Genomic DNA, 22,167 nt, shown 5'->3' with positions numbered 1-22,167 from the left:
ATTCTGATTTCCGATCCTGGTCTGCCGGCCAATTGAAAAGTATAGTTTGTGAAGTCAGATATCACTCTAAGCCAGTTAATCTTCTTTCACCATGGTTTGGCATGGGGTGGTGGTGGTCTGAACTGAGGCAACAGAAAAAGTGGGAAGCTTTTATTTTGGGGATTTATGTCCCACCTTTTGCATAAGCCTCAAGTCATATAAGAAAAAAAATGCTACAATAAAAGCAACACAGCATTTTTTAAAATAAGTAAAAACAGCAAATCTAGCAGCAGTTTAAAAAGCAACAATGCATCACTAACTAGAAATCCATAAAACAGAAGTCAATGCGGTGAAAAGGAGCAACCAGTTTTCACAAAGCCCATTATTTGCCATTAAAAGCCTAGAATTTGAACTATGATAAATTTACCATTTTTTTTGTCTAGTTACAGTTGTATACCTGAAGAAAGTGTACACAGTATATGTGGAGTGTACACTATTGCTGTGGAGCATACTGAGGATTGTGTATCTTGAAAGTTTTCAACCTAATAGACTTACCAGACTCCAGAAACAGAGACAATTTAGAGACAATTCAGGTTTGTATCTTCTTTTCTAAACTACGAAGATTTATTAGCAATTATGATCAAGGCTTGCCTCTAGAAATATTTGACATGTTTAGAATTGAGGGGTATGCATTCTGAATGTTATAAATCTGTTTTTTAAACATAAGTCAATTTGGGTTATTTCACTTCAATTTATGGGATACAGAACTGCAGAATAACAGTTAAAGCCAGAACAAAACATCGATGATAACTGCACATGAAAAAAGAATACAATTCCCTCCCCATAAAGTGCATTTACAGCCCAGTCCCATGCATATCTGCTCAGAGGACCCACTGATTTCAATGGGGCTCACTCCCACATGAGAGTGAACATAAGATTGCAGCCTTAGTTCCCCATTTTTAAGGGTAGAACATAATCTAAATTAAAATCGTTTTAGTTATGAAAATATTTCAGCTGTCTTTTTGTTATTGTTTTTAACTATTAAGTTTCATTCGTAATAATGAACACCACAAACACCACCAAAGCAAATTAAATATATGCTCATTATTAACAGATCAGTGTGTTTTTCACTTCCAATTGTTAATACAGGGTTTCTAATTTTAATAAAAAACATTACTTCTTCATTGCCACCTTTTTTTCTATTTCAAGTATGTTTGTTTGATAAGGGCTGCATGTTCATGTGGTTTGTTTTCCTCTTTTCTAACAATAATGTCCATTCACCAGTGGTTGTGTATGGCTTCCCAGCAGTGCATATAATTATAGAAGATCAATTTTGACAAAATTAGAAATGCTTTTCTCACAGATATGAATGGGATACTTCTTTGTGCAGGCAGGGGAGTTTTCCTGTGCGTGTGTGCGCATGCGTGTGTGCAGCTGCACAGCAGAGCCCCAACACCCACCACTGAGATTGGATCTGGGTTAAACAAACAAACACTCAGATCTCATCTAAAAGGTTATCAATGACCGCTGCAAGTTCAGGAAGACCTTGGAAAGGAACAGTGTGTCTGTAGCTGGTACGTGCGTCTGCGTATACATTTACCTGTGGCAATTGGTTTCAGTACCTTTCGTGCAGCTTGTTGGAACCGGCGCAGATTCCAATGCTTGTGGCACCACGGGTTGTTAAGCAGGAGATCAAAGGTGGGCTGGGATTTGGGGCACTGCGCGGCACACAAGAAGCAAACATTTCAGCCGGAAATGGTTAGACTAAGGAATTTCAAACAAGAACTCTTTTTAGAACAAATCTGTAGCATTTTATTTGGCACTGGTGTGTTCATGGTTAATCGTATCTGCAGTTACACAGAAGTATGGCCAGTGACTTCAGCAGACTTTATTTCCAAGTAAATGCACTTAAGCTGCAATCCTATGCATGTTTAGACAGAAAAGAGTCCTACACGCTGGCTGTGAAACACTGAGAATTGTCTAAATTTCAGCTTCTAATAGCAGCCCTAGTAAAACAATAATCAAAACTATAGTGACAACAATGTTCATTTCTTCCTCACCAACTAAGTATTTATTAATTCTAGGAGACACCCATTGAAGAATTCTGTTCATCTATAATCTCTAGGTAGCTACTACACTTGTATACTATTGCTGTATACCAACTGATCATTTAGCTATGTCTACACTACTAAAACCTCACGGGTTCAAACTCCTTCCCCTCCTATTTCCCTGACAAGGGAGACTCACAAAAGAATGCAAGCAAATTAGTCTTGTTTGGATTTTGTGACTTTAATGCAGTAGCGCCTCTCTTTGCACTGCAGTCCCATCCACCTGTGATGCAAAGACATACCTCATTGACATCTCGGACGACACGTTTGACCGAGATCTGAACGTTCTTCCTATGAAACTCCTTCTCCATAATGGGATCTCCTCTTTTAATCTGGCTTGGCACCATAAATACATATATATCCATATTAGCACATTAAAAGATCCTTAGTCAAGGTTCTGTATTCATTGTTTTTCCCAAGAAAATTGCAAAATGCAAGCAGAACTCGTTAGTAGAATGTTGAATTCCACGATTCCTGGGTTTGGATCATATGCCACCGCCACCCACCCACAGAATAACTTATTGGTGTTGGGCCACAGGCAAAAGACCACTGGAATTGCTGCTGTATTGCTGTAATGGGGTTAGGGTTACTGATCTGGTTTACTGTGGGAATGATGAGGCTTTATAGCATACTATAGCAGATACACCGACTGTAGCAGATATACCATAAATGGATTCCTATGCTCCTTTTTAATACAGCTGCAAACAACCATAAATAGGTTCTACGCCGCCCAAATGCATACATGTCTACTCAAAATTAAGTCCAACTGTGTCAATGGGGTTTAGTCATTGATATGTAGCCCCAAACTAAGAAGGGGTTGTAACAAAATTTTGCTGTGCCACTATGGGTGCAATCCTATGCATGTTTACACAGAAAAAAAGTCCTATAACTCCCAGCATGCTGGCTGGGGAACGCTGGGAGTTGTAGGACATTTCCTATCTAAACATGCATAGGATTGTGCCTTGATTTAGCCCTATCTTCTTGTCATTCATTAGAACCCACCCCATTCAGCTATAAGGGAGTATGCGCAATTTAGGTTTGTATTCACTGTTGTATTTATTGTTTAGTCATTATTTTATTGTTTTGAGGTTGTTGTTGTTGTTTTTGACTTTAAACCACCCCGAGGGCATCTGCCTTTTGGCGGGTATATCCATTAATTTATTTGTTACGTAAATATTTATTATTTATTATTAATTTAGAATATTTATATACCGCTCCCCATTGAAAAATTTCAATTTTTTTTTTTGAAAATCCCTAAATAAATAGGTAAATTCAGCTGTGAGATAGATGGAAATGGCTGTATGGGGAGGATTGGAACAGAGTCAGTAACCTCTAGACTTGATTACTGCAATGTGCGCTGTGTGGGGATTGCCCATCAGGCTGGCTGGTCCGAAAGCTGCAACCAGTGCAGGATGTGGCTGCTCAGCTATTGTGGTAGGCCACCCCGTTCTAGCATGTAACATCTCTGCTGAGGGAATTGCACTGGCTGCCTATCTGCTACTGGGCCAAGTTCCATGCTTTTGGTGTGTAAAGCCCTCAACAACTTGGGACCAGGATATTTGGGAGTGTGCTTTCTCCCTTACCAACCCGCCCGACCATTGAAGTCATCTGATGAGGCACTTCTGGCAATTCCACATGGGCATGACGTCTGTTTTAGAGTCCACACGGAGTAGAGCTTTTAGTGTATTAGCTCCCTCTTTGTGGAATTCCCTCTCAGTTGATGTCAGGCAGGCGCCAACATTGCTCTCTTTTTGGCGTCTGGTAAAGACATTTTTATTTTAACAAGCCTTCCGTGACCAAAAGACCAGGCACAGTTCTGTTGACGTTTTAAATACGTTTTTATCTCTCTGCATTTTGACATTTTTATCATCGTTCACAGGTTGGGAATTTTTCAGAGGTTGAGTGGTTTACACATGTCAGAAATAAAAAATAATAACAACAAGTAACCCATCACAATATAGAGGCAGGGCCTCAAATAGAGAGAGAGGATTTGCAAGGGCAATGGAAGCTCCTTTTCAGAAGAGGCCTACAAAAAGGCGAGCATCTGGGACGGCATTGCTTTCCAGCCCAAACAGAAAGCCTCTAGGACTCTTAAGGGATAAGTAATCACATTTAGTCAAAGTACCACAGGCATGTAGGCTGGTAATGATGCCACAGGGCCCACCACCAACCAACAGGGTATATCTAGAGATTCCCAAGGAGACTGTATAAGAGGCAGCCTCCATTCGTCTTCTGTTATCACCCCCTTTTCTTTTTAACATTGCATGTAAACCCTGAAGTCAGGATAATATACAGGTCATCAAACTGTTGGCAGTGAGGATGATGTGCTTTATTTCAATATAAGCCTTTGAAGCAGCAGGAAGGGAGGTCTCCTCCTCTGCAGTCTGACTCATTTCCCCCACTACTGTAACACAATGGTTCTATCCCACCTGCCTGGGAAGGCCCCCAGCTACAAACCCATAGAGTTATTTTGAAAAGAAAATGTATCCCAACCTTGTACTGTTCTTCTTCTCTCTGTCGGTCTTCGAGAATCTGCTTTTGAAAAGCTGGACTAATGGGATCTTTGCCTAAATGAACTTGCCTGCATTTGAATTGGAAAAAAGAGGGTAGTTTTAACTTAAAAGTTCAACTTGGACAGTTCTCTCTCTCTTTTTTTTTTACAAACAATATGTCCACATGGATGCAATGAATCCAATGCAAAAGTGCTGTAACTTTTGCAGATCAGCTGCTTATGGACTTGCCCACGGTCACCACGTTACCACACATTTGTCAAATAAAAGCACTTAACTTTACCCTATTGAAATCCACATGATTTCAAAGTACATCGTTTTGGCTGGATTGTGCCCCTTATGTTAAGTATGGGATTGTGACCAAACTTTAAGAGCCTTGCACTTTTCCTGTAATACTGAGTGGATCAAAATGACTATTTTCCTATTAGCACGAAGACAATTTGCAGAGCCTGGGTTCTCAATGGGTTGCATCCAATGCTTCTACTCATGCAAGGCAAGGCACTCCATTTTTGTCAATTCTCCTTTCCTACTGTAGCTCTCTGTAGCATATCCCATATTATTTCTAAGGATCCCCCAACGCTCTGTAACGACTTTGTGGGAGGTGGGTGTGGGAGCTTAAGAGACTGCTGTGGTTAGGGAGATTAGTAAAAACTGGGTACCATACCTTTTCATGGAGGATAAAGCTATCAATAGCTACTGCAAGTCATGATGGCTATATATTATCTCCAGAAAACAAGCAGCAGGGTGCTATTGTGCTCATTTCCTGTTTGTGGGCTTCCCATGGGGATCTGGCTGGCTACTGTGTGAACAGAATGCTGGACTAGACTGGCCTTCAGGACTAGGACTAGGTAGGCCTTTAGTCTGACCCTTCTTATGTTTGAAGTCCTTTCTACTAGTGCAAAGGCACTGTGAGATACAACCCAAAAATCTTTTGGGTTGATATTTGTTGTTCTGCTACAGATCAAGATAAAAAACAACATTGTAACTACTCTTCACATTCTTTTGTTCTAATTATAAACAGATACACACTGGGAAACAAATATAATTACTTAATTTTTTGGCAAAACAACTTTCACTAATGTATTAGATGGCAATGACTTGCTTTGTTCAGAGAAGTTATACTCATTGCCTTCCTCTGGCATAATATGTAGGGGTCGCTCACCATTTAAGTTGATTGATTTGCTCTTCTTGCATGTCTTGCTTGACTTTCAGTTGAAAAACAGCTTCTTTCACCTGCCTTGTTTTAGCTCCTCCGTCACCTTGTCCTTCTAAGACTGTAGGACATGAATACCAACAGCTATTAAACAGGATCTACAAGAGTGGTGTCCAACAGCCCTCTTTTATCCCCAAGTTATAAAGGCTGAATTATTCAGTCCAGAATGGCATTACACCAATTTCAGAATTGGAAAATGCATGGATCAGATCATTACGAAGATCTGCTTACAGGAGACAACAACCCTATTTTATTGTGAAAAATCTAATGTTATGGGAATGAGGCCTCTACGATTTCTGAGATATAATATATTAAACAGAAATTTCAAAATGTGAAAATCAGCATTGATAGCAAAATATGATTCATGTTTTGTACCAGGGATGTCAAACCTCTTTAACCTAAGGACCAAACTCCATTTCACGGAAGCTCTCAGGGGCCAAGTTCTAGTGAAGGGCGGGGCTGAAGGGAAAAGGGGCGGAGCTAAAACACCAGCATATTTTAGCTTTAAGCTTCTACTGTCAGTATCTAAGCTGTAGGAGAGGAATTTCAACCTTTTGAATGGGAAAAAATCTGCATGAAAGCTGGGAAACCACCCAATGATCAGTGGTTGGGGGGGAGGGGGAATGGGGTGTGGTGATCTGGGGAACTCTGGAAGACCAGACTGGGTCCCCAGGCCTGAGGTTCTACAGTCCTGCTATATCTTTCTTGATCCGTCTTGATAGAAAAATAGAATGACATCATTCTATTATATACAATAAAACCACTTCAGATCTCTTAGAAGTGTGAAGTGGTGCTTGTCTGATGAGCAGAGAAGCAGTGCTGCAGTATCAGGATGGAGATGGCCGGGGGCAAAGGCACAAACAGAGAACTGCAAAGCAGCATCTGTATGAACAGGAACAAAGCCCTATGAAGAGAGACTGAAAGAACTGGGCATGTTTAGCCTGGAGAAGAGAAGATTGAGGGGAGACATGATAGCACTCTTCAAATACTTGAAAGGTTGTCACACAGAGGAGGGCCAGGATCTCTTCTCGATCCTCCCAGAGTGTAGGACATGGAATAACGGGCTCAAGTTAAAGGAAGCCAGATTCCAGCTGGACATCAGAAAAAACTTCTGATTGTTAGAGCAGTATGACAATGGAACCAATTACCTAGGGAGGTTGTGGGCTCTCCCACCCTAGAGGCATTCAAGAGGCAGCTGGACAGCCATCTGTCAGGGATGCTTTAAGGTGGATTCCTGCATTGAGCAGGGGGTTGGGCTCGATGTCCTTATAGGCCCCTTCCAACTCTACTATTCTATGATTCTATGTGGTGCACGGGGCCCTTCAGTCTCTCTCCCTGTGGCTGTTCACACAGAGCTGCCAGGCTAGATGGGAGTTGAAGGTGAATTCTTGAAACTGAGGCAGGATTCTTCATATCCAGATGGAACAGATCAGTTCATATTATTTATGACACTATTACATATAAACCAAAGAATCAGATTAGAAAATACAGAGATGGCTAAAGTAGGTGAACGGGGCTGTGTGTTTCTTGAAGTTCCTCCAGCTTCAGGACCTCTTCCGTGGGACATTAGCCAACCTCTCCGGGAAGATTAGGAGGTAAGGGAGATGGTGGAAAAGGTTATTTTTACTCCACTAAGGGTGAAGCAGCATGTTTTTCCTTTTGAAACAGAGACAGTTACCCTGTTCAGATGCAACGCTAAGCCATGGTGGTTAAGCATTTTGAGCTAAACAGTATGGCTTAGTGTGTTGTGTGAATTATGGCTTAGCGTGTCATGTGAACCACTCCTAACCATGGTGGCTACATAACCACAGTTTAAACACACTCACTAGCAATTTACTGCAAAAGGGTTAGCATCCTAAACATGGCTTAGCGTGTTGTATGAACAGGCCCTCTATCTTGCCCTTGATAATGAAGTCAATCCCCCACCCCATTGCCTTCAATATGATTAAACAATGCCATCCATTTACAGGAATGAGAAAACAGGTACCTGCACCCAAAAGTTTAACAATCTAGAAAATAACACAAGGGACACAACAGAGGAAGGGGAGGGAAGTGAATGCAGGGGGTGGGTGTTAAACAGACACAGAATGACTCTGTAGTCCTCCTTGGAAGATCGCAATATGATCATAAATGTTATAATAATGTTGCCTTATTTTTCTCCCCATTATGTTTTTATTTTATTTTATCTCAGGCATTTTATATGCATTCCATGTGTGTTATGTGCTATTTACTTGTCATGCTGGTCACTGACCATAACAATAAATGATTGGCTGATTGATTGGTGAAGAATATGCACTGATTGCACTTACACATTTACTTAGGCTTCCAAGTATCAAGTTTGGTGCTATTTCTACCTGAATCCCAGCCATATGTATCACACACTGCACAAAACATCTAATATTCAACGTTGTTACCTTCTCTTAAGTGTTTAATATTTAATTTGCCTGGCTCCTGAATCAAAACGGTTGCTACAGCATAAGGATTTGACAAATCAGCTGGGAATCGCAGGTTTTTATATTCGATGGCCTATGAAATAAAAGGTGACATGTCAAAGCAACTAACCAATGATGCTCTTGTTTTTCGTTTTTTTTAGCAAAGAAATATTTTTGTCTTTTTCGTAAATTCCCACCTGTACTTTTTGCAGGGGGCTACACCTCTTATGTTTTGTCTTCTGTGGGAGGCGAATCACTGCTTTTTCAGCAGACTTTGGCATTCTCTGCAAAAGTGTTTCTTGCTTCTCAAAGTCTTCTCTTCTGGATTTTGAAAGAGACATACCTTTTAATACCCATAAAGCAAAAGTACAGCTGCGCTTTTGAAAAGGACTCAAATCCTTGGGGATGTGGGTGACAAAATGTTGTGATTCGAACTTTAGCTTTCATCTCACTCTAGATACGGGGTGGGGGTGGGGGCTGCTGCAGTGGCAGGACCTCCTGAGGGGACTACCTCTCTCATGGTGCCCAGAGCACCAGCACAATGGGTCAATGGAGAGGAGGGAGTAAAAATGCTCCTGCCTTTCCCCACATGCCTCTGCTGTGGCTTTTGCCACCTCCCAGCTCCAAGGAAAGGGAAGGGAGTGATCGTGTCATTGGGGGTGGCTTTGGGGGATAAGGGAATGCAGTAGAGTCAGGTGTGGGGGAAGCCAGGGATTGTCCTGTGCCTCAGATTTTAATCTGAACTAGAGAAGAATTTGGGAGCTTGTAAAGCCTCTCTTTCCAAGACAGGCTTTATGAGCCCTGAAGTTTATTTTTGAGCCCATGGTTGGCAACCTTTTTCTGGCTTATGTACTGTATAAGTACATGAGAGAGAGGGAGGGGGCACCCATTCACTGCTCCTGAGCTCAGTTGGTGCTAAAATGTTGAGAGGAAACCTCCTATGGTTCTTTTATATTCTCTTGAATTAAAGCCTCACTTACATATTGGCAGGCTCTTTAAGCTTTTTTTAAAATTTTTTTTAAAGAGCATACAAGTTACATTTGGCTTTACTTTTAAAATGGAAACCACTAGCAAGTTATTCAGACAATAGATGCATGGGAAGAAAGTGGCAGAGGAATTCACAGTGGTATGTGCTCTCACAACCCCAAACGAGATCTGTGTTTCAGCAAAAATCAACACCCAATACAATCCCCAACCTGGTGCCCTCCACATATGTTGGGACTGTAACTTCCATCACTCCCAACTAGCACAGAGGGCAGCAGGTTGGGGGATGGCTGCTGAGCAGGTTGGGGGATGGCTGCTTTACAACAGGCAGCACTAAGGCAGCTAAACTAAAGACAACAACTAACAAAGCTTCAGATTGCACAAAGCTGTTTGTAGAACCTCTCTGTTTACAAAGCCACAAGGGAGAGAAAAGTTGTTTAAGAGCAATTAAAGATGTTTTATTCATGGTGCTGCCACAAAGGGACCATTCAGCTCAGTCTCGCAAATGGGGTACGCTGCATTAAATCATGGGATGTTCCAATGCCTCCCACTCATGGATCACTACATGGCAACTGCTTGCAGAAAATATCTGGCAGTTCTTGCTGTGCTAATATGGAGGGTGAATACCAATTCTCACCCTGTTCAGACAACACGCTAAGCCACGATGATTAAGCATTTGAGCTAAACATTATGGCTTAGAGAATCATGTGAACCATGACTTAGCATTTCATGGGAACCATACCTAACCATGGTGGCTACATAACCACTGTTTAAACACACTCTCTAATCATTTGCTGCAAAAGGTTAACGGCTCAACCATAGCTTAGCGTGTCATCTGAACAGGCCCATTGGCTCCAGGCAGTCAGGTTTCACCTTGCACCAGGACCCTAGTGCCTGATCTCATGAGCTGCCCTACCTGGGTGGCTGTTCATTGGAACAGCCAGGGTAGAGAACCTTTTCACTGAGTGGCCAACCTGTTTGTTTTAGAGCAGCCAACATACAGAATAAAGAAATAACCCCAAGAATGGCCTGAATGTGACCGATCTCTCTGGAGCTATGCTGGCCTAGACCTGGTTGAAAGGCCATGAAAGCTGCCTGCATCATTTTGCTTCTACATTTGTTCTTTTCATGTTCAAACATTTCTTTGGAGGTTGCCATGTGCTGCCTGCACGATACAATTCTAGTGAGGAAATTCTCATCTGTATATGAATGTACATTTAATGCTTGGAAGACTGGTGTCAGCAATGCAACGACTGACCACAAAGCATTATTAATTAATTAATTAATTTATTACAGTATGTTTACTGCAACCTCTCCAAGCCAAATATTGGATTGGATCCAGAGTAAGTTAGTTGAATGTAAGAACATAAGACGACTTGGCTCAGGCCAAAGATCCATCTTGCGCAGCATTCTGTTCACACGTGGCCAACCAGCTGCCTGTGGGAAGCCCACAATTTGGACACGAGTGCAATAGCACCATCCTCCTTGTGTTCCCCAGCCGCTGATGTTTATAGGCATACTGCCTCTAATACTGGAGGTAGCACTGAACTAGTAGCCATTTGATAGCTGTCCATGTTGGTGGCTATCAATTGTGGTAGAGAATTCTATAATTTAACTATGCACTATGTGAAGAAGTACTTCCTTTTATCTATCCTCAATCTCACACCATTGAGCTTCATTGGATGGTCTTGCTTTCTAGTATTATGAAAGAGGGAAAAAGACGTGTCTTCATCCACCATGCACAATTTTATACACCTCTTTTCACGTCTTTCCATGCTCACCATTTTTCTAAGCCAAAAAGGCCCAAATGTTGTATGGGGGAGTAAGTTGATATTAACAGGTCTTCACTTAGTCATACCTGACTTTACATGGATTTCAGTTGGACCTAAGAGCAACTGACTTACTCTGGATCCAACCTAATGGGTTCATTTGCTCAACTTTTAACATGAACTAATGGGAAACCCTCAATACAAATACTATTTGGCAAAGGTCTCTCAGTAAAATGCCAAATGATAAAAAAAAAAACCCTTCAAAGCAAGTACCAGTACAACATACGTTAAACTTGGGTGCGGTGTAGAACTTCCTGTGAATGCACATATGTGAGGTTTTGAGTTAAACTGTGAAATCCACAACTGGATTTGCATCTGTGCTGTTCCATATTCGAACGGTGCATAAGTAACTACCACTTGTGCTTTCCCATTGGCTGGAATTATTCCTATAATGAACGAATGAATAGATAAAATGTAGTTAGTGCATTCATTCTGAAGTTATAGCAACACTTTTCTGCCTGAACAAAATATGCTGAGAAAACTTGAGGAATTTAATTGTCCAAAACAATCAGGGATTTTGGGGGAGTCCAGTTTGAGAAGCCTTAAAAGAGACATGAGTTTAACCTGTTTGATCAGCTGACTGAAAAGCCAACTACTGGCAGGGCGAGCAATCTTAACCCATTTAGGCATCTAGCTAAGAAGGATTAGGATGTGGAGGAGCCACCCCATAGCCAACGGAGAGGAGCTCCAATGGTGGAGGAGCCCGTTCCCAGAGAAAGCACCATGGAGATATATCTGCCACCAGTGTTCTTGCAGGAGCAGACACAGAAACAGGGTGTCATGTGGATGGGGCAGGGATGGGTAGGAAATGGCTTTGGATACACTGGATCAAAAGCTCCTCTGTTCCCCTAAGAGAGGCCTGGATCAGGCCATGCAGCTGTGCCAGTTTGGAGCTGGCCTAGCTAACTCCCCTTCTCATTGTTTTTAATGGCGGAGGGGGAAATTCTGGGGGGGGGGGAAGAGAAAGGAAAAAGGATCTACCAGGTTAAAAAGCCCAGAAAAGGCAGCCTTCCTTCGTTCCCTGGCCAGCTTGTGCTGGCCAGAGGTCTGCCACTTCACTCCCTCCACAACCTGAGTTATGGTTGCTCTCGTAGTTAAGTTGCCAGTAGCACTTTATGCAAACAAAAACAAACATGGTTAGAATTAAAGTTCATCCCTTTTGGAAGACCCTCCCATGCTATTCTTTTCTCTTGTTTGCATTCATCATCTGCACCCACTTTGCATTTTTACTTTGCACCAACAACCACTTCTGGCAAGAGAAGCTATGGCCAGAACCAGATTTTTTTTTTTGTAGAGAACAGCCATTTCTGTTTTGGGTTAGAGAATGTAGGCTGGCTTGTAGGCCATACCCAGCCTCTTCAAGCTGCCACCCTAAGCTGGCTAATCTTGAAGGAAGTCCAACTGGGAAGGATCCAACAATGCCTATGTGCTAGCACTATTGACGCTGGGTGCTGTTGGAAACCAGCACTTGTGCTATATCAATAGCACTTAGCTCAGTCGTAGAGTACATGCTTTGGATGAAGAAGGACCCAGGTTCAATCGCAGACATCTTCAGACCTCCTGCCTGAAATTCTGGGGAGCCGCTGCCAGTCAGCGTCGACAATATTGGCCAGATGGACCAATGGTCTGACTCGGTACAAGGCAGCTTTTTATGTTCCTGTCCCACTTGTTAGTGCAGCAGGTTTCTCAAGAAACCCATCACGCTAGCAAGCACTATTGGTTGCTGCTAGTGCAAGCTCAAAAGTGCTAGTGCACAGACACTTGTGGTATTTACACTTGTGTAAAGATGTTTAGGACAAGGCTGCTAGAGTAAGAGAACTGGGCAGGTTATAGCGCTGGCCATGAGGCAATCAAGATGGCTGAATCTGCTCAGCAAGAACTCTGTTCTTAATGTGTAAATAAGATACTCAAATATTTGTTCAAAGATGTTCAAATAGCCAAGATTGTTTATGCTAATACAGTAATGCTTCCTGTATCAGACCTTACCAGAAGTCGGATGAATAGTAAACGCTTTATGAGGCTGAAGATACTCAATGTGGAACTCAAAATCTATGGGACAGCTGCACTGTAAGGGGATCACATATTCCTTACTGTAAAAAGGTAGAACAGGATAAAATAATGAAATTCATGTTCATATATATATATATATTTGTAGCATGCGAGATAAGAGATGTACCAAAAAAGTATCAGAAAGATTTATGGAAGGGTAATTTACAAGATAATGAACTATTTACTGGGTTAGATCCTATTTTATTTTTATTGACTTACACCCGAAATTTGGCAAGAGTGAATTTGTATTATATGTGCTGCCTGGATATTAAATATTGTAGACTTGGTAGAGTTCCAATTATAAAAGAACGAGTGGGGGAAATCCTATAGGAACATGCAGCTCTAATCAAGCTATTATATATAAACCAAATATCCTCAGCTTTAGGGCAGCCTGCTGGACAATCTACATTGGCGCTAGATGATTTTTATAGCGCGCCTTCACCTCTATCAGCTGGAGTGAATTTAACCTGCACCGAGTAAATAGCCATCTCAGCTCTTGTGGCATTCCAGAAGTTAAATATAGGGGAGCCTTTCCCGGAGCAGTAATGATACTTTTATAGAGCCCATTTCAGCGGCTCTATAAATTCATCTCCTAGTTGAGTGCCCAAGGTATGCGGAGCTGAGGAAACATTACCTTGAGCCTTTAATTCCCAGGTTTAATTTCATGTCATCTAAAGGTGTAGTTCAAACACTTTTGGTTGGTACAGACTATTATACATCATTTAGGACTGCCAAGTTTGTACACCGGGTGATGGAGGTCCGGAAACTATTGATTGACTCAAACGATTAAATTCTAATAACCAATATTATATGTTGGTTAACGTTGTAATTATAACCTGGATGATTGTTATCCTAGTAACTCTTTTTTGTAGCACTTTTGCTGGCTAGTGGCAAGCTCGCGATGGGTATGTTATTGTCTCATCTGTTTGCGAATGGCCCATGCGGCTAATATGCAATAAAGTTTATTATTATTATTAAACCAAATAATAGTGACAATGAGTTAATATTTTTATTCAAATTAAAAACCTTTTATTAATAATTGGAAGATAAAAACACTAAACTGTAAAGAATGACTATATATTTAATTTGCTCTGATGTCGCTCATGTTTTATTATTATGAATGAAAGTTCATGTTATAAAGACAATAATAAAGAAAAGCCACTGAAATATTTTTATTGGTAAAACCTAATCATTATACCAATTGTAATTTAGATTATGTTCTCCCCTTAGAAATTAAGAACTAAGCCTGCAATTCTATACTTATGTACCTGGAAGTAAGGCCTACTGAACTCAATGGGTTTATTTTCTAGTAGGCATGTATAGTATTTCAACCGTATGCTCTGAATTAAAAATTGTGCAACCTCATAGGCTCAATGTTTTAGAACTTTTTTTGTTCTATACAGTAAAATAATTTGGCAGAGTCACTCAGGCTGTAGGTTTTGAATACTTCACATTAAAAATCCAGTGCATGTAGAAATAATTCATCAGAGAGAATCTATATCCAGTTTTCTAGAGCGTAGAGCATTCAGAAACTTGATTTCTCCATCTGTGGTCTGAAGAGTCTTGGAAAGATGTTCCCTTGTGATCTTGTTGATCTTCTAACTTGACTCTTACTTATCAGGTAACATTCACTGTTATCAATAAGGTTTACTCCCAAATTAGAGGGTAAAAGCTCATTACCTCATCCCATGTTTAGACAAGTAGCCTAAACCTATGACTTTGTACAGGGCAGAAGCTATGGTCCTTAATATATAGCAGGTCAGGTAGCTGCCACCTCCTTGTTTGCTTCCCTGTGCATGGGGTCTCCAAAGTGGGGCCTACCAAGCTCCCTCTGCCCCTCCTGATTTTTATTTCATTTCTTAAGACTTTTTATTGATTGACTGATTTAAATCTGGGCGGCTGACCCATCTTTATTTGGGTTCAAAATAATGGTTTTGTATTTTGGAGGTCAGACCCTCTATCTTGTACTTAGGCTCTTGGACAAGTTACTTTTCTTTTAGCTTCACCAGTTTGCCTTCTGAAAAATTAGTATTTTGGGACTGGTCAGGCCCACCATGGTCGCCATTTTATGAATGGGCAAGCCCCTCAATGGTAGCCATTTATTGAGATTGTCCACAACACTTTCTCAAAATTCCAAATGTGCCCACCAATCTAAAGAAGTTGTGGATCCTGGCCCTATGCATTTTTGAAAAGCTGTGCTTGTCTATTTTGACATCCATTTTTGCATGTCTGGCTCTCGCTAATCAAAAAATCGGTTTAGAAAAACACTGCATATTGGCCACCATGTTAAAAAAAACATATTTTCTACAAACAACTCCTTCATTCTATAAACTGTCTGATTAAAATCTTGTCTAGCTGATTAGTAAGGAATGTAGTTTATATACAATATTTCCTTGAAATGTATTTTTTAAAAGACTGTAAGAAGTAGAAAAGAAATGAAGACTGTCATTGCTTGGTGAGTTTTTAACATTTCCAATTTAGGTAGCAATTCTACCCTTCCTACGAAAGAAGGAGTGGGAGGATAGGGGGTGATGGGGGGTGAGCAGGGACTGAGGAGACATGAAAAAGAAATGGCAGAATTAGTAAAAATATAGGCAATGTCTAAAAGCAAAAGGACTCCAATGAGATCTCCTCCAATATGTATAACTAGAGATCCGGGAGAGAGTTACAGCATAATCCTATAAATATCTACTCAGATGTATGTCCCACTGAGTTCAATGGGGCTTAATGCAGTTTTAATGTCTTACAAATTCATTTACAATGCCTGCTGAGAAGGCAAAGCAAGGGTATAGGCAGTCCAGTCCTACTGTAAGTTTTAGATCTGGGCCCTACCCCACCAAAAGACATCTGTAGTCTTCATCGTGGAATGAACCTATCAAGTCTATAAAACATTTAGGTCTATTTAGATCTAATTAGGGCTTATCGCATCTATTAACACAATGGGAGGGAACTATGGGGATGTAGCTATTTTTTGCACCCTCTCAACAAAAAAGATTGCTCAGTTTGTTCTGTATACTTGCCAGACTTTTATAGCAGTTCTAAGTGTTTTATTTTTACTATACAGCTGCTCACTCCCATCAGGGATATTAACATGTGCAAACAGGATAGAAAAGATTAAGAGTGAGAGAAATCTAGTGTGCATTTACATACCTGTTGATTTTAATGTGGTTAAAATCTAATGTAAACACTGGAAGACACATAGCAACTTTCCCCTATATCCTGATTTGGATGATCAGTGGGGAACACAATGCAGCATTGACGTGACCGGGATTACTTGAATTGCTCGTGCTGCGTTGCAGGTTGCTGTGTCATCCCAACCTGGCACACAAGCTGGGCATAGTACATTTTCACCCACTCTACAACCCATGGCTTGCAGTAGGAGTTACAAGGTTGGGGGGGGGGAATGCATTACGTCTGCCTTGTGCACTGGGTTCGGGCAACGTGGCGAGCTGCGACACAGTGCGGGTGATTAGGATAATCCCAGTCGTGAGACTGGTGCGTGCAGGGGAAACAACTGATGCTATGTTGTTGCCCCCACTGATTGTCTGAGCAACGCCTCTGACTATGGTCATGGACTCTCATACACAGCTAAGGGCCAAAGCTGAGTTGTCGAATAGTACCCTGTACTATGTAGTAAAAGAGTAGTGCTGCTAGAAAGCATTTACATGCCACCCTGGAAACCTAATATTACTGGAAAAGCAACACCGTTTCACAGAAATCTCATCAGCCTTGCAGAGAAAAAGCATAACAGCTGCAGATAATCACACGGAATAATCAAATACATTTTACAATGCCTGGTCACCATAAGAAAAATGTGCAAATATTGTTAGAGTCAAACCAGATGCAATTATATTTGCTGATTGGGTTAATACTATATGAAGACAATGTATTCTGCTGCTTCCTCGGCCACCCAGCCTTACATTATGTTAATTATATTAGCAATGCATGGGAAAGGGTTTAAAATAAGAAATCATTGATGTGATAGCGGCTCACCGTTGTCCCAGAGGAACATCAGACAAACTAATGTAGGAAGGAAATTCGATAGTGTTCATCACAGGATAGGCGTGTAGGGGAACTAGCAACGTGTCATCTCCCTGGGGGTGGGGGTGGAGGCGGACATGGAGAAAAGAAGCAAAATAAGGGAGAAATATTATTTGATACGCACTGGGGTGGTACTTACTGGTTGCTGCACAGGAACCACAGTTTGGGGGCCACAGGGTTTTGGTGAAAAGTATCTTGGGCAGTATCAGATATTGCCACTGTACTCCTGTTGCTTCACGGGACACACTTCTTGCAAAACAAGAGCTCGCGCTTCCGACAATAATCCCAGAAAGAAGCAGAATAGCGCAGGTCAGCAGAGTTCCCTTTTGCAAGCTCACTGGCTTGCCCCATTCTGGAAACAATGGTTTCTCCTGGTTCTAACCATTGCAACATCTGCTAGCTTCCTGTTGTGGTGGTAATGGGTCCTGATAGCAGGCAGGCAAAGTTGGATGCTGCCCTGATATTTATTAAATAATAATGGAGATGCATGTAGGACTTGTGCCATCATCATATCTTATTTATAGAATTGTCCAATGTAGCTTAGGTCTGGGTTGGACAGTACATGGTCCACAGACCGCATAAGGGGCCCTGTCCTCTGGTGTGGCCTTTGTCACCAGAAACACACACACAGTTTAAAAACTAGCTAAATTTGTCATTTTCAAGTCTCTGTAGGGGTTTGCCACCAAAATTCGGCATCAAATTGCCATATTTTTTTTTGCTCCTGCATGGTGGCAGAAGTGATGGAGAGTGGCCCTCAGATCCCCCTGAAGTTGCCCACTGCCTCAGATGCTGTGCAAGAATAGATGGAACAGGTCTCTGGAGGCACAGGTTTTTTTAAAAAAAAATGGGTGCAAAGGATTAAAGCCTTATTTAGTTGTCTCCAGACAGAAATAGCTAAGACAGAAATGTAGAAATCTGCATAGCCAAAATTAGATTGTCTTTTTAGCATAGAATTTGGTGGCTTTTTTGGAATTCTGAGAAATTTTCAACTTTGGGCTTTAAAAAAGTATGCTTCTAGTCCTCATGCAATGCAAAAGAACTTGAAAACATATATATAGTCTCCGATGAGCATGTAATGAGATGCCCCTGTGGGTGAATTTCCCTGTAGGGCTTCTTAACGCAATACTGGCCACAATTTTGAATATTTGGGGCACAGCAGGGATGTGCCATAGCTTCTCATTACGTGCGAACCAAGCAATGGTGGGTTGTTGGTGTGGTTGACAAGCCACCCAGAACCAGGGGGATGCTTTAGGGTTGTGGGTGGTTTGTCATCCACCCCAACAACCCACCTTTGCCGGGTTCGCATGTAATGAGAAGCTATGGTGCCCAATTGCTGTGCCCTGAAGATTCAAAATGGAAGCCACCGCTGCAACGATAAGCCTGTGGGGAAATTCACTCGTAGTGGCTTCTCGTTACGTGCAAACTGGGAGTTTGTCTAAAATGTTCAGCATCCAGAAGAAAAAGTGTCATTTTTTTCCCCTGCAACATGAACATTCAGAAATTTTACACAAAGATAAATCTTCTTAAGGAGTTTCCAGTAGAAATCAAAGCTCTCACAGGATTGTGCCGGAGAATATTATGTAGATAACCCAGTCTGATATATATTTTTTTCATAAATGGGGAAATGTCTATCTCTCCAGATTTAAAAAGAAAAAACCTTGAATTACGGTTATGTTGCACATGTTATCTACCAGACGGGGAAGTCTCCGTACCACCCGGCCCAGATTCACATTAGACATTTGTTCTTTCCCCCTACCCTTTCCCCATTTCCCACTCTTCAATTCGTGTGTTATCTCTTGATTGACCGTAGAACAAAGTAACATGGAAGAAAAGGATGAGTAAGATAGGCTCACAAAATACCAAAGAACATCAGGTAATAGAAATCTGTTAGAGATATTCATTCATTGTGGATGTCATGAACTAGAAGAGTATTTATATTTTGTCTATACAGGGGTAGGGAGGGAGCATTCACACATCTCTTGTGGTGTCTTACCTGAGAATGGATTCGGATGCAGTCGTAATAGTATCGCCATTCATCAGGACAGAAATCAACCGTAATGGTAAAGGACAAGCCAGGGACAAGTCGGTACTATAAAACAGAGAACAATTTCCGAAGGAATGTATTGCTGTGCAACAAACTTCAAGGAGGAAGAGAAGAATGAAGTATGAGACACCATGAAGCTTACTGCTGGCACTTACTATTTTGTTGTATTTGATCTGGAAGTACTTTGTGTCGGGTGGAATAATATGGATGTTTAGAACATCTCCAGAAATATTTACAAGTTTCTGTAAAACAAAACAAACGATCAATCAATCAATCACACTTCTGATTATACCTTGTTTTAAGAATGTAGTTAGAAGGCGATCTAGTTACAGGCAGAAAGACAGTGGCACTGTGTTATTATCTCATTTCAACCTATCAGCCAAAACAGCAAAATTACCTACCAGAACTTGTTGGTGATGTTTTTCAATTTCATACCCTCCATAATGCATTATAGCAGGTTTAGCCTGTAGGACATCATTTCTTAAAAGCTTTGTATAGATCTCTGGAATTAAAAGAAACAAATAAAAGAACTTTTAAGCAACAATTGCTACATTGGGTCAATTTAGCTGGGTAAGAGCCCAAATAAAGTTAGTTGTGACTAACTTGTTCCATTTGCTTAGCAAGGATTAACTTTAAGTGCATTGATGTTACAGTCTATTTGGAACAGCACTTTATCTGCACAAAGTATTCTCAAGCACTGCCAAGAGAAGTATCCTCACAGCAACCCATTGTTGATGTCTGTTTTCCAACAATAAATCCTAAGAACATTTTGAGGCTAATGCTCCATTTTTTTTCCAGCCGGTATCCAACATCTGGCCTCAACCCCATTAAATTGTTTTTATCTCTGCTTCAATAAAGTTACAAAATAAATAAGAACGTAAGATGAACCCTGCTGGATCAGACCAAGGGTCCATCCAGTCCAGAATTCTGTTCACACAATGGCCAACTAGCTGTCGACCAGGGACCCACAAGCGGGACACAGTGCAAAAGCACCCTCCCACCCATGTTCCCCAGCAACTGGTGCATATAGGCTTGCTGCCTCTATAACATTCCTTGTTTTTCTTACCATTTCTAAACAAAGGCCTAGAATGCCAGAGATAGAATGAAGACACCGCATATGCTGTGCTTATTGCATGAATATACTTCAGGCTACATTCAAGGTTACGTGAGCAGACCTCCTGGGATTTTCATTTTCCCTCCTCCCACTGCAGCCCCACCCCCAAATCTGTCCTGCTGGCAGATGAACACTACTGAATGCAACCCAAAAGGATAAATTATTATGCTTTCACATGGCCTAAACTGCAATCATTCCTATAAATGGGGCCGTAACCAGTCAACTGTATTAGGACCAAGACAGAGGCCTTCAAAAGCCTATAATCAACAGTTCCATTTGCCTAAGAACATTGCATTAGTCAATCACTTACTGGACTCCAAAAGATGATTGGGGACATTACTTCCTTTCTTGGGCTCCTCCATCAGGCTGTCCAAAAGAAGAGACGGACCTTTCCTAAAAGATCCTTTGGCATCACTGAAGTCGGACTGGGCTGTATTAACCACTTCCATCCTCTTATGGAAAAGATATTTTTTTGGGCATCCAAATAGTCATTCCCTGTAATCAGATGCAAAACATATGGAAATACATATGGAAACTCTACATGCACAAATTCAGCTGTCATGCAAAGTCTTAGACAAAAGTTCAGTTTCTAATGTAGTTGGTGGCACTGTAAACAAAATGATAAGAGTTTCCAAGGCAATTAAAAAAACAATTCTGCAGGTAGCTTAGAAACTCCTCCTCACACCACACCCCGCCTCATGTACAGCCTAATAGCAATTATTCAACTCAACAATTGTGAAAATGGTTAAGCCGCAACCTAAGTATTCATCACAGTTATAATTAGTCATACCTTTTTCACAGAAATGCTAGGTGGCTAACAAGTAATATGTATTCTGTACCCCACTCTTCTTCCATGAAGCTCAGGCCTGTATATGTGGCTCCCCCCACCCATTTTATCCTCACAACTACGCTGCAAAGTAGATTAGGCTAAGGAAGAATAACTAACTGAAGGTCAGTTATATAGATTCCCCAGATTCATAGTAGTCTGGGGATTTGAACCTGGCTCTCTCTCGTCTAAGCCCAACACTCTGGCCGCTTCACTTTGGCTCCATAAAGAAAAAGGGTAAGGTGAGTTTCAATATGAGTAAAACTGTCAGTTCTTTTTTTTAAAAAAAACATTCGGGTTAAGTGCTGAACTTGCTTTTCTGTATTCTACTGAATAACTTTAAAAGTTGTTTTAATGAATGTATTGGCTTTGTACATTTACAATCTTAATTATTCAAAGGTTGGGCCTGAAAAGCTTCCTTTGTGTGTAGGCAGGCGGAGAGAGTTCAATAACTGGACTGTCCCCACTCTGTTCTTCAGCTGCCTGGACTTCAGGTGGATGGAATCTAGAAAAGGGTCCCGAGTTCTTAATGGACAGATTCGAAAGTGGAAGGTTGGTTGGCATGGTTTGCCTTGCTATCTGAAGCCGGGCAGCATGGCTTGTTGGAGAGGAAGCAACGCTCCAATTAAAAGGACCAGGAGCAGCAGGAAATGGGGAAGACCTCTCACAGGAGGTTGAGAGCAACTGTCACTCAGAATAAACAATACTGAGCTACAAAGACAATTAGTCTGACCTGCTAGAAGCAGAGGTACAGCCAGGGCATTTTAGATCTTGGACCTAATGATCTTACCCGGGGTGGGCTGGGGAGACTAGATGGCCATGCGTATTACTTTAGGAGTGAAGCACGCAAATCAGGACAGGACCGAACCATGCTGTTGCCTCAAATGAGCCACCTCACTCTTCTTCTTCTTCTGGTGATGCCAGCAGCACCGCTGCCATCACCTTCTACCCGACCTGCTTGCCTGGCAGCTGGCCAGGCAGCCAACCCAACTGGTCACTCTCACGTGTGTCTGCCAGCCTGCAGCTCCTACCTAGCCA

General features: G+C 41.5%; 1 protein-coding gene across 1 annotated transcript in view; it reads right to left on the bottom strand.

The window, feature by feature from the left end:
- Window positions 1–20,752, bottom strand: part of CFAP221 (cilia and flagella associated protein 221) — a 32,860-nt gene extending 12,108 nt beyond the window's left edge. The window contains exons 1-13 of the mRNA XM_063118648.1: window positions 20,614–20,752; window positions 19,591–19,691; window positions 19,345–19,431; window positions 19,139–19,234; window positions 17,098–17,198; window positions 13,042–13,145; window positions 11,282–11,441; window positions 8,440–8,563; window positions 8,225–8,336; window positions 5,760–5,871; window positions 4,581–4,668; window positions 2,330–2,419; window positions 1,602–1,697 (exon numbers count right to left, since the gene is read on the bottom strand). Of these exons, the coding sequence (XP_062974718.1) occupies window positions 1,602–1,697; window positions 2,330–2,419; window positions 4,581–4,668; window positions 5,760–5,871; window positions 8,225–8,336; window positions 8,440–8,563; window positions 11,282–11,441; window positions 13,042–13,145; window positions 17,098–17,198; window positions 19,139–19,234; window positions 19,345–19,431; window positions 19,591–19,691; window positions 20,614–20,752 (1,410 nt within the window). The remainder of the gene's footprint in view (window positions 1–1,601; window positions 1,698–2,329; window positions 2,420–4,580; window positions 4,669–5,759; window positions 5,872–8,224; window positions 8,337–8,439; window positions 8,564–11,281; window positions 11,442–13,041; window positions 13,146–17,097; window positions 17,199–19,138; window positions 19,235–19,344; window positions 19,432–19,590; window positions 19,692–20,613) is intronic.
- Between the last annotated feature and the right edge of the window lie 1,415 nt (window positions 20,753–22,167).

Source organism: Elgaria multicarinata, chromosome 2 (assembly GCF_023053635.1).
Source record: "Elgaria multicarinata webbii isolate HBS135686 ecotype San Diego chromosome 2, rElgMul1.1.pri, whole genome shotgun sequence".
Lineage (NCBI taxonomy): Eukaryota > Metazoa > Chordata > Lepidosauria > Squamata > Anguidae > Elgaria > Elgaria multicarinata.
The sequence above is the reverse complement of the archived record's forward strand: the minus strand, read 5'-3'. Positions and strand labels throughout refer to the sequence as shown.